Genomic DNA, 15,148 nt, shown 5'->3' on the forward strand with positions numbered 1-15,148 from the left:
CCTAACATGCTCTTGGATGTAAAACAAGGCCTACATGAACGATAGTAAGCCTTATTAAAGAGCAAAATGAAATAAAATGAATGTAGTTCTAATAAAATCCTTGCTGAAAGATACAACTAGAAGAAGAATATACAAGAATTAACAAAAATGTTTAAAAAGTTTAACGAGGAGATTGTCCCTACCACAGAGTACAATATACTACAAAACTGCCATGATGATACTATTTGGACTAATATTTATTTATTGAGAGTTTACTATGTTCTAGGTGCCCTCTAGGCACTTTACATGTAACCTGTAGTTTACATGTAACTTAATTCTTACAATGATCCTGAGATATGTATTTTTATTCTCTCCATATTAAAGAAAACTGAAATACCAGAGGTTGAATACCTTGGTATTTAAGGTGACCTTCAAGACATGCAAGGGTTCACTACAGCAGGAAAGCATCTGGTATACCATCTTGGAAAAGTAATTTGGTTATCTTAGTCATTCATTTAATAAGTATTTATCAAATGACCATCTTACCAAGTACCATTCTAGACGTTGGTAATATGGCAATGAAAAAGATGTACAAGGCTCCTACCTTCATGACATTTATATCCCAGGGTAAGGAGACAGATATTAGCAAGAAAACAAATAAAATCACTTCAGAGTGATACAGATGATAAGAAGGAAATAAAACTGGATGATATGAAAAAACAAACCAGAAGCGGGGGTGGGGGGCTACTTTTTTTTTTATCAATCTCCAAAAAGTGATCTCTGAAAAAAAAAAGAAAAACTTGAACACTGAGCTAAGAAAAGGGCAGCCCCGTAATAAACTGGAAGAATATTCTAGACAAGCAGAAAATCAAGAGCCAGAACTGGGACCAGATCAGAATATAATATAATATAATATAATATAATATAATATAATATATAATCAGAAGTTATAGAAAGAAGGTCGCCATGACTGGAGTAGAGGAAAGGAGAGTATGACAATAAGCGGGTGTTTACTGCAGGAGCGCAGGCGCATCCTCTTAGATCCAGCAATGCCACTCACAGGACTCTGTCCTACAGCAGTAACAGCATGTAGATGCAAAACTTTGCACAAAAGAATGTTACTGCTAGGTAATTTTTAAAAGGAAAACAACTGGAAAAACCTGAAAGTTGATCACTTGGGGAATGGTTGAATGGATTATGGTATAGCCTATACCACAAAGTTAATGAAAAGAATCAGACGCTATAGGTAGTGATCTGGAAAGAAGTCCTAGAGATGCTATGTGAAAAAAGCAAATAGGTCAATACAAATGACAAGATTCCACTTTTTGTTAAAGAGACTTCTAAACTATGGTATGGAAAAAAAATTTTTAAGTTTTATTTATTTATTTGAGGGGGGCAGGAGGGAGAGAGATGGTGCGCAACAGCAGGCAGAGGGAGAAGCAGACTCCCTGCTGAGCAGGGAGCCTGACTCAGGGCTTGATTTCAGGACCCTGGGATCATGAACTGAGCCTAAGGCAGATGCTTAACTGACTGAGCCACCCACGGGCCCCATGGTATTGAGAATTTTAACTGCCAAGTCTAGCCCTGGATAAATTCCACTTTGCTTCCTCCCCCTCCTGCACACTGTCACTCTACCTCCTTCTCTAATTAATTCCCTGCCAGCATTTCAGCTCACCTCAGCCCACTGTTTACTTCTTTACCTGCAAACATGAACAGTATTACAACAATTTTAAGAACACAGAGAAGAACATTTTCCATAACTATACAAACAATGCAACAGACTAAATAATTTTGAAATGACTGAATCAGCTTTATTAATTTTAATACAGTCAGGTGGCATCAAAATCTATTTAAAAATCAGAAAGCGTATTATCATGAGCAATTACAGGCAACTAAATATTCAGTTGGCTATCACACAAGCAAAGATGTAAATGATGATTATTCTTACCTCTACTTTTGTTCTATAGAGAACAAGTCGCCTAAGACCACATAATTTGGCAATGTGGCTGAAAGCTTGAGGTGGTAGTTTATCACAGGATGAGAGATTTAAGTCCTGTAAATTTGGACACATCTCAGAAATAATCTCCAAGCAAGTTTCATTAAGAAAGTGGCTGCAAGATAATTCAAGGCGCACTAATTCAGATCCACAAACCTTCAGAAACCTGTAAAAACAGTGTTCTGTGTGAGTTTTGTAAAATGAAAAGATACTTTTGCCAAGTACATTGGAATTACCTCAACTCTTATTAGATACCTTCCGAAGAATGGATTTCTATTAGGGAAAATGTAAAACTTGTTTCCCTTAAGTTCTCATTTACTACTTAACAAAATAGGCATGATTAGGCTAAAATAAATCAACCTGATAAGATGTATTCATATCTTATAAAAAGTCAGCTAGCGCTAAGTGAAAGATTAAGAAAGCAGAGAATGTATTTATCCTATCTATCTAAAATTCACATCTGAGTTGATAGAACCAAAAAACGAAAACATAACAAAACTCTTAGAAGATAGTTCCCCCAAATATCCGTACAGTACTGGATAATTTATTTTGAATGTGGCACATAGGGTGAAAACTTTAATTAAATGACCTTAAAATAAATCAGACTAGCCTCCTCTCAACTAAGGAAATGTCTGATCTGGTTTAACTGTCCTATTGTAATGTTCCTTAAAACTGTTACTATTTACTAGAATGATGCTGAAATTATTACAAGATATTCAATTGCAACTTCCCATAAAATACACAGAAATAATTCAACATGGCAGACATAAAACTCTACTATCAGAGTGGTAATAACAATATTGTAGTTGCATTACAGATGAGGGGGACAGTCCTGCCCATAATCATCATCTGAAAATAATATAAAAGTAAATGTGAGTCTAGAAATATTTGAATCCATGAAACTTTATCAACTAAGCAAATTGACCCTGAAGTGCACCAATCATCCCTGTCCAGGTCTCTTGACATTTCCTTGCCTGTCACAGTGCCACATCAGTAACAAACTCTTACTTTATTTATGCCACATCTTTTTTCCTGAATATATTAATTAGCTTCCAAATACACATATAAAGTAAAATTAACTAAATCAATCCTTTATGAAAATAAAAGAAGTTAACACTGGACTTCTAAGTCAAAAGATTAATTTTTAGCCCTGTTCCACTTCCTGGCACGTGACCTTGGAAAAGGCATTTATCCAAGTCTCAGTACTTTCTCAGCTGTAAAAGGCAGACTAGAATTACATAATAGCACTCACCACACTGCCTCCTGGTTTTGAACATCAAACAATATGTGAAAGCAGCTGGTAAAGGTCAAAGCACCCCACAAACATTAAAATAAAAGTTGAATCTTGGCCAACTCACATTCAAACAACAAAAAATTCAACTGCTACAAATTTATTTTAAATGCTGAAAATAATTATTGCCCACATATCTTATTTATACCTGAACACCTATTCATTCTTAATCCACTGCAATATGTGTTTTGCTCTCCCTAAATTTGCCCTTTCCTTTTAAATGCCAAATTCAATGCCCTTTCTTTTCAGTGCTTGAATTACTTGACTTATTGTGGCATTTCACACAACTGCCCACCCCTTCCTTAAAATTCCCTGACACTCCTCAAGCTACTCCCTCTCCCGGATTTCTTCCAACCTGTCTCACTACTGTTACCTTTGCTAAACTGAATTAGCTAAACTGTGCTTTGCATCAAGTGTGTTCACTTATTCATTGAAGGAATATTTATTGAGCTCCTATTATGATTCAGGCATTACCGTAGGCTCTGGGGAGTTAGCAGTGGATAAAGCAAAGTCCCTGCTCTCATGGAGCTTACCTATATTTTGGTAGGTGAGGCAGGCTATAAAAAGTAAATGAGTAAAACAAATAGTGTATTAGAAAGCGAGAAGTGGGGGTGCCTGGGTGGCTCAGTGGGTTAAAGCCTCTGCCTTCAGCTCAGGTCATGATCCCAGGGTCCTGGGATCAAGCCCCGCATCAGGCTCTCTGCTCAGTGGGAAGCCTGCTTCCTCCTCTCTCTCTCTGCCTACTTGTGATCTCTATCTGTCAAATAAATAAATAAAATCTTAAAAAAAAAAAAAGAAAGAAAGAAAGTGAGAAGTGTTGAGAAGGAAATAAAAGCAGGGAAGGGCAATGGGAAGTATCAAGGGTAGACAGGGTGGTCAGAGACTCCTCTCTGAGAAGATGAGTCAAGACCCAAAGGAAGTAAGGAGGTAAGAAAGCAGGTATCTGGGAAAGAACATTCCAGGCTGAGGGAAAGGCAAGCACAATGGTTCTGTGGCAGGATACCACACAGAGTGAGGAAATGTAAAGAAACTAATGCAGGAGGGCAGGAGGTACAAAGTGAGGGGGAGGAGAGAAGCAGGTCAGAGAGGTATAAGAGGCAGCTCATATAGTACGTGTCCCATAAACATGTTGGCTTTGAGAGAGATGGGATTCTCAGTCATCAGAGGGTTTTGAGCAGAAAAGTGACACAACCTCCTTGTGTTTTAGCAGGATCACTCTGGTTTCTGTGTAGAGAACAGACAGAGAGGGAAGAGGAGTAAAAACAGGGGGACAGTCAGGACACCACTAAAATAATCAGGAAAGAGAAGACTGTGCACTGAATGTGGTGCTCAATATTCAGATTCGGGATCTAGGTCAAAGGTGGGCAAGGTATACTAAACTACGACACACCTTCTCTACATGGAACTGAACTCAGGCTCTTTTATTCCTAAACCACTACATTTTTTTTTCCCTCTTAACTACAATGTCCTTCCTTACTAATTTGTTTATATTGAGTTTTATAAACTGCCTCAAATCCTTTGGCAACCGAAAGAGATTTCTGGTGTACCCAAGACTTAGCACAATGTCAGGCATGGAAAAAAGCATTTCATGAGAGTTTACTAAATGTATCTTCCAATTATGAAAATTCACTCGAAGAATTTAAGTTTCCTCTTACTCCAAAACACACTAAGTTCTACGGACTCAGGGTACTTTTCCCTTACTAGGGTGAAACTATTCCCAAGAAATATAATGAAATTAATAATTTTACCTAACTTTGAGTATAAATAGTAGTTATAGGTAGTTCTTCATATTTTTGTAAGCTAGCAACCTAGAAATGGAGGTAGGGTTTCAGACTTTGATAACTCTGCAAGTATTGGCAAATTACAAGAGCTAAATGAGCATATTAACTCTTAAAATCCTTAGGCATCTTATCTCTTGAAGGTCTTCATTTTTTTGGCTAAGCACTTCATTCTATAATTTTTTCTCATACTGGACTTGCAACACTTTGACCTTTCTTTTCCTCTTACCCTCATTACTGAACTTCTCTGAAGAATTTATAGTGATGTCAAGCCAATCAGCAGAATGCCAACTGTTAACAGACTAGAAAACTTCCCAAAATGATTTAATGAATGACAGAATTCGAAAGCACAATAAAGATAATGATCATGCCTATACTACCTTTCTGACTTTCCCTCTCTTTTTCTATATTGCATATTTTTACTCAGAGCAGATTTAGTTAATATTACCATACTGTGTCCTCCTAAATTTACAGACTCTACACACCTACTTCTTCATGATCTCTGCGGTTCAAGAAGGCAGAAGTAGCAGCAGACTCAATTAATTAGCCGAACACAACTCTTGTTTCTTTCCTTAATGCCCCTCATGTAAGTTTTATGTTACTGCATAATTACATTCATGTTTTTGTCTTGGTGATCTATTTATTCATCTCAATTGTGATACTGGTTGCCTTACAGGAGAACTACAGCTTCTTTATTTTCTACAGTCTCTTCATTCCATGATATGAATTCTCACAAAGTATTTCCTGATACTGAGGGTATCATGAGAAGACCTAAACTAGGTCTCTTGCTATGGGAAAAGAAAGAAATGGCTTATTCTTATGTGGTGAATTAAATTGTCCACAGTAATATAGGCATGTAAGAAGTAATTTACTATGTGGTAACTTGCAGCCTCAAATAATAAAATCATATGAATAAATGATTTAATCTGAGCTTACTCATAAAAATAAAAGGCACCAGTCCTCACAACTTGCCTGATGTATAAAGGTAAGGCGGGAAAAAAGGTAAGGGGAGAATTAGACACAAATATCTATGGCTTCTGATTCCTAGCGGTACATTTTGTTAGCTGACTCTGGGTTTTATAAAACAGCATATTTAAGATAACTCTTTAATCCCTTATAATTTGGAACATTATTTAATACATCTGATCCAAAATAAAGCCATTAAAAACAAAACTTGTGAGCAGGGGAAAGAAAGTCTTAAAGCTGCCTCAAATCTCTGGGAATTAACATTCTAAAAGAGACAACTATATAAAGCATAGGTAGGCAGCTAAAGAAACGAATAAGTAATAAGCCCTTTATCCCATAAAATTGTAGCTCTATGGCAAAACACCCAATAAAGTCTTGAATATAAAAAAGCACCCAAGAATATTTTCTTGGATTTCCTCTTAACAATTAGAAGAGTCAGGGATAAAAATCTCTACATAACTGAGGTGGAGATCAAGGTGATTAATTTGGGCAACTATCAAAAAAAAAATAGTAGTGGAAAAATAAACTGAAGGCTTTTTGAGCATCAGAGTGATATGATTAAGCCTCAAAGCACAAACAGGCAGGGAGACAAAGAAATATTGGAGACTTTAGGGAACTGTATTATAAAAGAAAAATGGAATTATAAAAGATGTGATTCTAATGAGTAATGATATGCATGAGCAGTACTTGAAGTTGCAAATCACAAATCTGGAGATAGAATAGGATTTTAATAACTGATTAAAACTTTTAGGTTCTTGTTATTCCAATTCGACCTATTTTCCTACTATTCTGAATAATATAAATTCCTAAAAATTTCTTTGAAATGCACTTAAACAGTTCCAACTTGTGAGGAAAGGTTTTGCCACAACAAAAATAAACTGTATCAAACTTTTCCCAAATGCTTGCTCAAAAGCAGCTCATCATCACTGGGCTCTAGTTTCAAAATGTACTTTTTTTCGTTAAAGTATTATAAATAAGTCTTCTTCATAGTAATGAGCATAAATAGACCATACTTATTCAGAGATTACTCATTAATAATCAAGCCATGAATATTTATTGTTTATTCGGGGAATGCTGCCTGCAAGCCATAATGACTATCAATTCAGAAGTCAAGTCAAGGGGGCCAACAGCAATCAAAACTCCAATATCTCCCACCCATAAAAAGAATTCTCTCTTCCTGGTATTTAAACTTTTTAATTTCTTAATGGGAACAAGGACTATGCTTAAAGGAATGCTATCAAGATTTATAGTTTTACTGGCTAAAATATTAGTGTAAAATATGGAAAACTTAAATTTATGTATGCACCTTTGTGATTATTCAAACAGCCCCACAGCAACTAATGTAGCTGAATTGAAAATGGAAGAGAAATTGGTGGTGAGAAAGTAGACTGGAGTTTTAATCTCGCAAAAGAAGATCTTTATCCATTTGAGTCTAAAATTTAAAAAGTAGCATTATTAGACTTTCTTCTCACAACTTATGCCTCTGCTCATGCACCAGAATGAGCAAAACAAAGGGAGTTTTAAAACAGTGATTTAATATTACTGTTCCATTTTACTCATGATATCATGGTCATATGCAATGTTTTGCCAAAGAAGCTGGACTTCAGCTGTTCACTACCAATGCTTTCTTTAAAGTCTACACTCATGGGGCACCTGGGTGGCTCAGTCGGTTGAGCATCTGCCTTCAGCTCAGTTCACAATCTCAGGGTCCCAGGATGCTGGGACGAGCGCCATGTGGGCACCTCCGCTAAGTAGGGAGTCTGCTTCTCCTTCTCACTCTCCCTCTGTGCTCTCGCTCTCTCTATCTCTCTCAAATAGATAAAACTCTTTAAAAAAAAAAAAGTCTGCATTCATTAGTTATCATCTTGTTATTTCATTAATAAAAATATAGGAAGGATGTTTACATGTTTATAACTTTATCTTTCCTATAGACTGGCGTAGGAACTATGTTAAACATCTCTTTACACAGTCAACACTCACTATAATTTCTTACACACGAAGGGTGAAAACAAACAATAAATTTCTAGTAGTGGGAAACGTTGAAGAAAGAGCTCTGAGAGGAATTAAAATAGCTGAAAGGTCCTTATAATGTAAAATAATGCTGACACCAGTTACTCATCTATGAGTCAGTCGGTCTTGATTTTGAGCCACAGTGTATGCTCTAAACACCCATGGTCATGGTTAGCTTCAGTCCTCCTTGGTCCCATTAGCAGGAAGGAAAACTTTCCAAATGAAGTGTGGGGTGGGGAGGGGAGCAAGGGCAAGTAAAAAGGATTCAGCTGTGTTTCACTGGATAGCTGTCAAATGTCCAGCAATTTTTAAAATGTGGATTCTATAAAAATTCACCAAAATCATTCTGCTAAAAAAGAAATGTCTTTTTTTTACCCTAGATATCTCCTAAGCAAATTTACGTAATAGAAAACATTTTGTATACATAGCATGTTATAAAAAAATATTTATACTCTCTGACCCACAATACCATAATGTTTTATCTAAGAACTCCTTTCCCTGGCTCTATTTTTGGTGGGAAAGAAAGGAACTCAGGGCATCCAGGGTTTCAACATGTGCTATAAGCCATTACTGCTTGTGTTTATTTTTTACTTTGTTGCATAAACTATCAATATTAGTACTCTGAACACACGGTTACTACCCCAAACATTATTATTTCATCCGAATCTTATGGCATCAAATATTTATTTCTGGAACTGCATCTTTATTTTTATAGTCTAGTCAAGGGAAAACAAGGCTCAATATACAAATTTCTAATTCATAAACCACTGTTCAAGAATGTATCCACTGAGGGGGTGTGAAGGGAGAGCTGTTGTTTATTTTTAACTTCTAAAAACAGGATAGATTATTCATTAATCAAAAATAACAGGTAATTTTCCCAAAGTTTCAACTCCTCCATTATTTAACTTAATGAAATGATGGGATTATACTGTAATGTACAATGAGAATAACCTCATCAAGGTTAAGAGAAAAACACCTGTTTGTATCATAGGCAGAATTAATATGGCATTACTAAATGAATATGCACTTGTGCAAGCTTTCAAATGTTTAACAGGTGACATTTAATAGTAAGAAAACGAAATGCTTAAATAGAAAGGAGCAGAAACACCTGGGCAGGTCTGCAAGTGTGGCCGCCTACTTAGCATGCAATTGCATTTTCAACATAATTAGTTTAAATGAGCTTCTAAATTTGGGTGATGCATTGCACATGTAATTAAGATTTAATTAAAAATGTTCTATAATAAATTGTTTTCCATTTCTGACAAATCACATTAGAGAGGTGGATTTTGATTTGGAAATAGATTTTAAAATGTGTTAATCATCGGCGCTGAACATATGAGAAAGAAAAAAAGGAGCTCTGCTGAAAGTTACTTGAGATTTACAAAATAGGAGGTAAAGGGCAGCATTTTCCTTCATAGTATTGTGAAGTTTAGCTGAAGAGGACGGTGAAATTCACTCGCTTTGGTAAGTAGAAGCATGCTGAACATGATGATACACAAGACAGATTTCTTTCTTATTTCTCTAAAGGATATGGTAGATACTTTCAAACTTTTCTTACAGAAACGACCCCATTGTTAAGTACTGCTTACTGGTAGAATGAGCGTAGTGTGGCTTGGTACTAACCTGCTAAATCCCGCCACAGAGATGAAGCCCCTGTTGCCAGTCCAGGATAAATTAAGCCACTGGACGAGGGTGCAGCGAGGCTGCAGAAATTCCAGCGAGGTGTCATTGAGCTTTGCCCAGTATGGCTGCAGGTTGAGGTGGGTGTACTGCAGAGGGTCGCAGCAATGCTGGTTCAGCAGTTTGCAAGTCTGGGCTAATCTACACAGGTCTGGCAGCGTCAGATGATTCAGAATCAGCTGAATGAGCTACATCAAACAGATTAAAAACCAGTATCACTGAAGGACAGCGTACGCTCTAACAAAGAACGGCAACGTCACGTATTTACTAACAGCATTTTCACCTAGGACATCGAGACACCACAGCATTACCCAAAGTCAGAAGAAACTATATTTACTTAAGACAAGATAGATTACATTCCAAAATTGTTTCAAGTATACTTGGCTCATGTCTACCACTCATTTTTTTTTTTTTTACAGTACAAACATCTATTTTGGCAATCTGTTGACTAATAGTTTTTCATAGACTCAACATTTCCTGAGCCATCTGCTACACCTCAAACGTGGTGAGAGATGAGAGTTGCCATTTTCGGAGTTTTGCAGAGTCCAGTGGGAACTGGAACGTACAATGACATGTTTTAATGGCTTTGAAAGACAGGAGCAGAGGTGGCTTGGGAAGACACAGGCCTAACCCCAAAGGGAGAGGCTACTTGGACCTGGAAGGCTCAGCTTTCAAGCATGAGAGGCAAACTAGGTGAAAGACTAGTTAGTGGTTAAGGGCTGCGTTACAAAGAGCCTCAGAGAGGAGCTTGAATTTACTCGGGAAGCAATAAGGAGTCTGGAAGGATTTACACTGCAGAATGACCCAGTCAGATCTGTGTTTGGAAAGCTCACACTGCAGGGGTTACTCCTGGAGGCAGGGAGGCAGGGAGGGAAACCAGCCAAGGAGCTGCTAGAGAGTTCCCGGAGGAAAGAGAAAACAGGGGCCTGCTGGCAGGGATGATGTAGCAAACAGATACGAAAAGTCTTAAACAGGAGGAATCCAAAAGATTTTTATCTCTAATTAAAATAATTTTCTTGAACTAGTCCAAGATTTGTTTTTTTGTTTTGTTTTGTTTTTTTGACGGTGAGCAGTTTGGGGCTTCTAAACTAATTTTTCTAGAACTACTGCTGAATAGCCTATTCTGGACCAAGAAACAAAGAAAAAAGAAGATCAAATATTTGCTAAATGGTAAAAATCTTTAGATGAGAGGGAATATTGAGTTTCTTGCTTAATGCAATGTATTTGTCTAGCTACACTTTTTGTTTTGCAAATATGCCCTTTAACCTAAATGATATTCTTCAATTTATTTGACTATGTAAGCCCAATTTCATTTCAGGTCAGAATTTCACTGTTTTAGGCCAAAAAATTACAAAACTGTGATAACGTGATATTTAAAATAAGCTTAAAGGGTACACAAAATATGAGCATTGCTGACTAGTACATAGATTGTGTTCAGTAAGGCTTGGGGTATTTTTGCTCTTTAAGATTGAACTGGACTTTAAAAAATATAAAAGGTTAGTGATATTTAAAAAAGGGAACTAAAAGGAAATTAAAAATTAGTCTAAATCTCATCACCCCAATAATATGCTAACTTCTAACATCTAAAATACAAAGAACAAAAGAAAACTGTAGTAAAACATTAGAAAACCCAAACACTGAAGAAAGGTAGAAAATGAGAAGTCTCTATCATCAAATCTAACGAACCTTCTCCCCACTGGTAAGTCCTTACGTTTTTCTGATCTCTTCCAATAAATATGCACTTTAAATCCCATTTTGGATTTGCACTAAAAGAATGATACTATATCCATTGTTCTATACTTTGCTTTTCTCATTTAATGATGTGTCTTATAGGTACCTCTTTATCTGCACATAGAAATCCACCAATTTCTTTCTATAGATCTGGCATACTGTTAACTAATTTCTCACTGACATAATTCCCGTTTTAATACTGCAGTAACGTTGTGTATGTGCATATACGCATATCTTGGCAAACTTTGCAAATATACCTTAGGGTGAATTTCATGCTTTTAAATTTTGACATAAGCATAAAATTGCCCTTCAGAGTGTTTGCACTGATTCACTATGAACTGTGTAAAAAGTACCCATGCAGGGGCACCTGGGTGGCTCAGTCGGTTGGGTGACCCACTCTTGGTTTTGGCTTAGGTCATGATCTCATGGGTTGTGGGATGGCACCCCGCATCAGGGTCTGTGCTTAGAGGGGAATCTGCTTGGGATTCTTTCCTTCCACCCTTCCCCTCACATGCACTCTCTTTCTCTCAAATAAATAATTTTTTAAAAAAGTACTAATTATTCACTTATGTCCTAGACAGCCCTGGAATCAATAAATTTCATCATTCTGAAAGCAGAAAAAGAAGAAACAAAGACAAAAACAGTTTGGCACTGTTGTTTATTCTTTTTTTAACTACAGAAATGTAACCCTTTGCCAAGGGAGTTGCCAATGTTTCTTTTCTGTTGGTCTGTTTCTGTCTATTCTGTTCCATTTATTTATCCGTTATTTCTCTCACATCAATAGACCTCTGAGTCAAATGAGTTTTGTTCTAATTTTTTTAGAGTTTATGCCCTGGAATGCCCTGGATTGTCTGGTTGCAAAGGAGACTCTTTCTTCATGGTTGATCCACAAATATCATTCCCACAGGTTCAGAATATGTCTTATAATCTGGTAGGACTAGTGCCCCTTCCATCACTCTTCTTTTCCAGAATTTTTCTGAGTATTTTCATGGTTTTTTCAGGTAAATTTTTCAATTAAAAAACAAAAATTCTTTATTTTAATTGGGACATCACTGAATACAGAGATTAAGGAAAACTGACACCTTTACTTTATTGTGTCTTCTTAGGCAAGGGCATGGTACAATTTATCATTTAATGATCTTTCATGTTCCTAGAGTTCCTAAAGCTATTGATTTTTGTCTATTAAGTTTGTGACGTGCCAACTTACTTATTGTTCCTAGTAGTTTTAGCCTAGTCTCCTAAGAATTCTAGTACATAATCATATCACCTGCAAATGATGACTTTATCATGATGATGATGATGCCTCCGTTCCAAAAATTATGTCTTTTCTTTCTCATATTTCCAGCATTGGCTAATGCTTTAGAATAATGTGAGGTAATACTGTTGTCTTGTTCCTGGCTTTAATTTAAATGTGATGCACATATGTAACTTTGAAAGTAAACTCATTTTTTAAAAAGTCAAAGAGTGCAGTTAATAATACTGTATTGTATACTTGAAAGTTGCTGAAAGTAAATCTTAAGAATTTCCAACACAAACATTAAAAAAAAAAGTTGGCAATACAAGGTGATGTATGTGTCACCCATCTTGATCTTGGTAATCCTTCTACAATGTACATGTGAAATCAACATGTTGTACACTTTAAATATAGACAATCGTATTTTTCAATTATTCCCTCACGAAGTTAAAAATAAAGGCAAAAGAACAGTGACATTAATTTTAATAGTTTACTTAATAATATTTTTAAATGATCATTTCAAATGTAATCAATATAAAATCAGAGATTTTTTTTTTGTATGAAGTATTTGCAATCCTGTATTTTATACTTTCAGCACATCTCAATTCAGACTAGCCATATTTCAAGTGCTCAATAGTACACGTGGCTAGTGGGTACCACAGTGGAAAACCCATTTCTAGTGTCTGATAACTAAATATGATGTTAGCTTTGGTTAGTAATATTTGGTCAATTACAAGAAGTTTAACAAGGTATACAATTTTTTAACAGAGATGGATAACAAATTTGGATAAACATCCAGCTGTCATTTGTCAACCAAATTTATGTATCTATAAAGATGAGAGAGGATTTTTCTCCTTTTGACCTAGAACTATGGTATTATAATTCTCTAATAGCAAAAACAATTCTCTAATACCAGAACACCCTTGATTCCAGGAATACATCCTGAATGATTTTGTTGTACCATCTTTTAAAATAATTCTACTTACTTTATTGTATTTGTTTGCAGAAGTAAAACTGGTCTGTAGTCTTTTTATGTGCTACAATGTTACACCGGTTTCATAAAAATGTTGAAAAATTTCCTTTTTCTTTATGCCATGGAAGAGTTTAAATACTATAGGATTTATCTGTTTCTTAAATGTCTGAAAGAACCTATGAAAGCCATCTGGTCTTGGCAACAGTAGGACCTTAAATATTTGTAGAATGAATTAAAAATCTGTTGTTTTAACTACAATATTAAAAGTTGTATCAGGACATTTTGAAGCAGTTAGTACAAGGAGGCATTAAAAATTAAATATATCCCTGCATCAGAGGATCAATAATTCACTTTTTCCAGATGATTTGTAATTTAAATAACACCCAGCAATTTCTGACATCATTCCAAACGAAGGACACCAATGTTAAAAGATGTGCATCTTGTGTGAAAACATCCTATGATACTTAATATTACATTTTAAGCAAATATCAAAACAGAAAAAGCATAATGAAAAGTCACTGAGATCATGATATTACCATGTGAAAAAGCACTTTTGGATTTTGATTAAATAAGAGATAACTCATTTCAGGCCTACAAGACAATACCCATTAATCATTCCATATCTGGTATCTATCACAATGTGTTTTTATATGGGGTAGCCTAGCATGAAGTACCATTTGATACTATAGTGCATGCAGGATGTGATATTGGGGAGGACTCTCCAAACAGAGTTGGTCTATTTGTCCTCAAAACCCGCTCTACTCATAAAACAATTATTTTCAACTATGGAAACACTGTCACTTGACGTATTTAAAAATGGTTTTGTTTTTTTTTTCCACTTTAAATGATTTGGATTATCTTAAAATAATTTGGGTAATTTTTTTTTTAAAGTTTCTCTTTTTAGTCAGTGACAGATCATTCAGTGTTTGGTGCTCTCTCTGCGTGGTGCTTGGCTTTAGTCAGGGCTGCGTAACGTCCTCAGACTACAGATTCCGTCTCCTGGTTTCCTCCCCATGCCTCTGTGGTACTGATCAAACCCCTGACCTGTACTGGAAGCCTTCCGTCTCTGCTGCCCCTTTCCCTTCAGCACAGAAGCATGCTGAATTCTCTCCCAACTTGCATCACAGACAGAAACCTTCCTACTCTGCTGCTTCCTCCACCATTCACTTGTCCTTTCTCCTTTTAGAAGGTAAGTTAGAACAGATAATTCCTCTAATTCATACTCTCCCTCATTTTGATATGCCTTTTTTGAGTGCCACCCAAAGGGGCGAAGTGTTAGGCAAGATGACCAAGTATTCCCTATTGGTGGACAGTCTTCTCCATGTCACAGATCATAAACAGAGTGTATTAACAGAAACACTTTTCTGCTTATATTCAAAGTAAACAGTTTTTGTCTCTGCTTCTCTTACCCTCCTTCATGCCCTAATCAAATATGACAAGGTTTTCTCATTCTTTACCTTAGGTTCACGGCTCCACTGAACTGATTATCCTACAGGATTATCAAAGATCT

At 36.1% G+C, this 15,148-nt stretch overlaps 1 protein-coding gene across 1 annotated transcript in view; it reads right to left on the bottom strand.

Moving 5' to 3' along the window:
* The window catches only part of FBXL4 (F-box and leucine rich repeat protein 4), a 77,852-nt gene that overhangs the window by 32,111 nt on the left and 30,593 nt on the right, over positions 1-15,148 (bottom strand). Inside the window, exons 5-6 of the mRNA XM_047733672.1 lie at positions 9,644-9,888; positions 1,928-2,141 (exon numbers count right to left, since the gene is read on the bottom strand). Of these exons, the coding sequence (XP_047589628.1) occupies positions 1,928-2,141; positions 9,644-9,888 (459 nt within the window). The remainder of the gene's footprint in view (positions 1-1,927; positions 2,142-9,643; positions 9,889-15,148) is intronic.

This window comes from Lutra lutra, chromosome 6 (genome assembly GCF_902655055.1).
Source record: "Lutra lutra chromosome 6, mLutLut1.2, whole genome shotgun sequence".
NCBI lineage: Eukaryota > Metazoa > Chordata > Mammalia > Carnivora > Mustelidae > Lutra > Lutra lutra.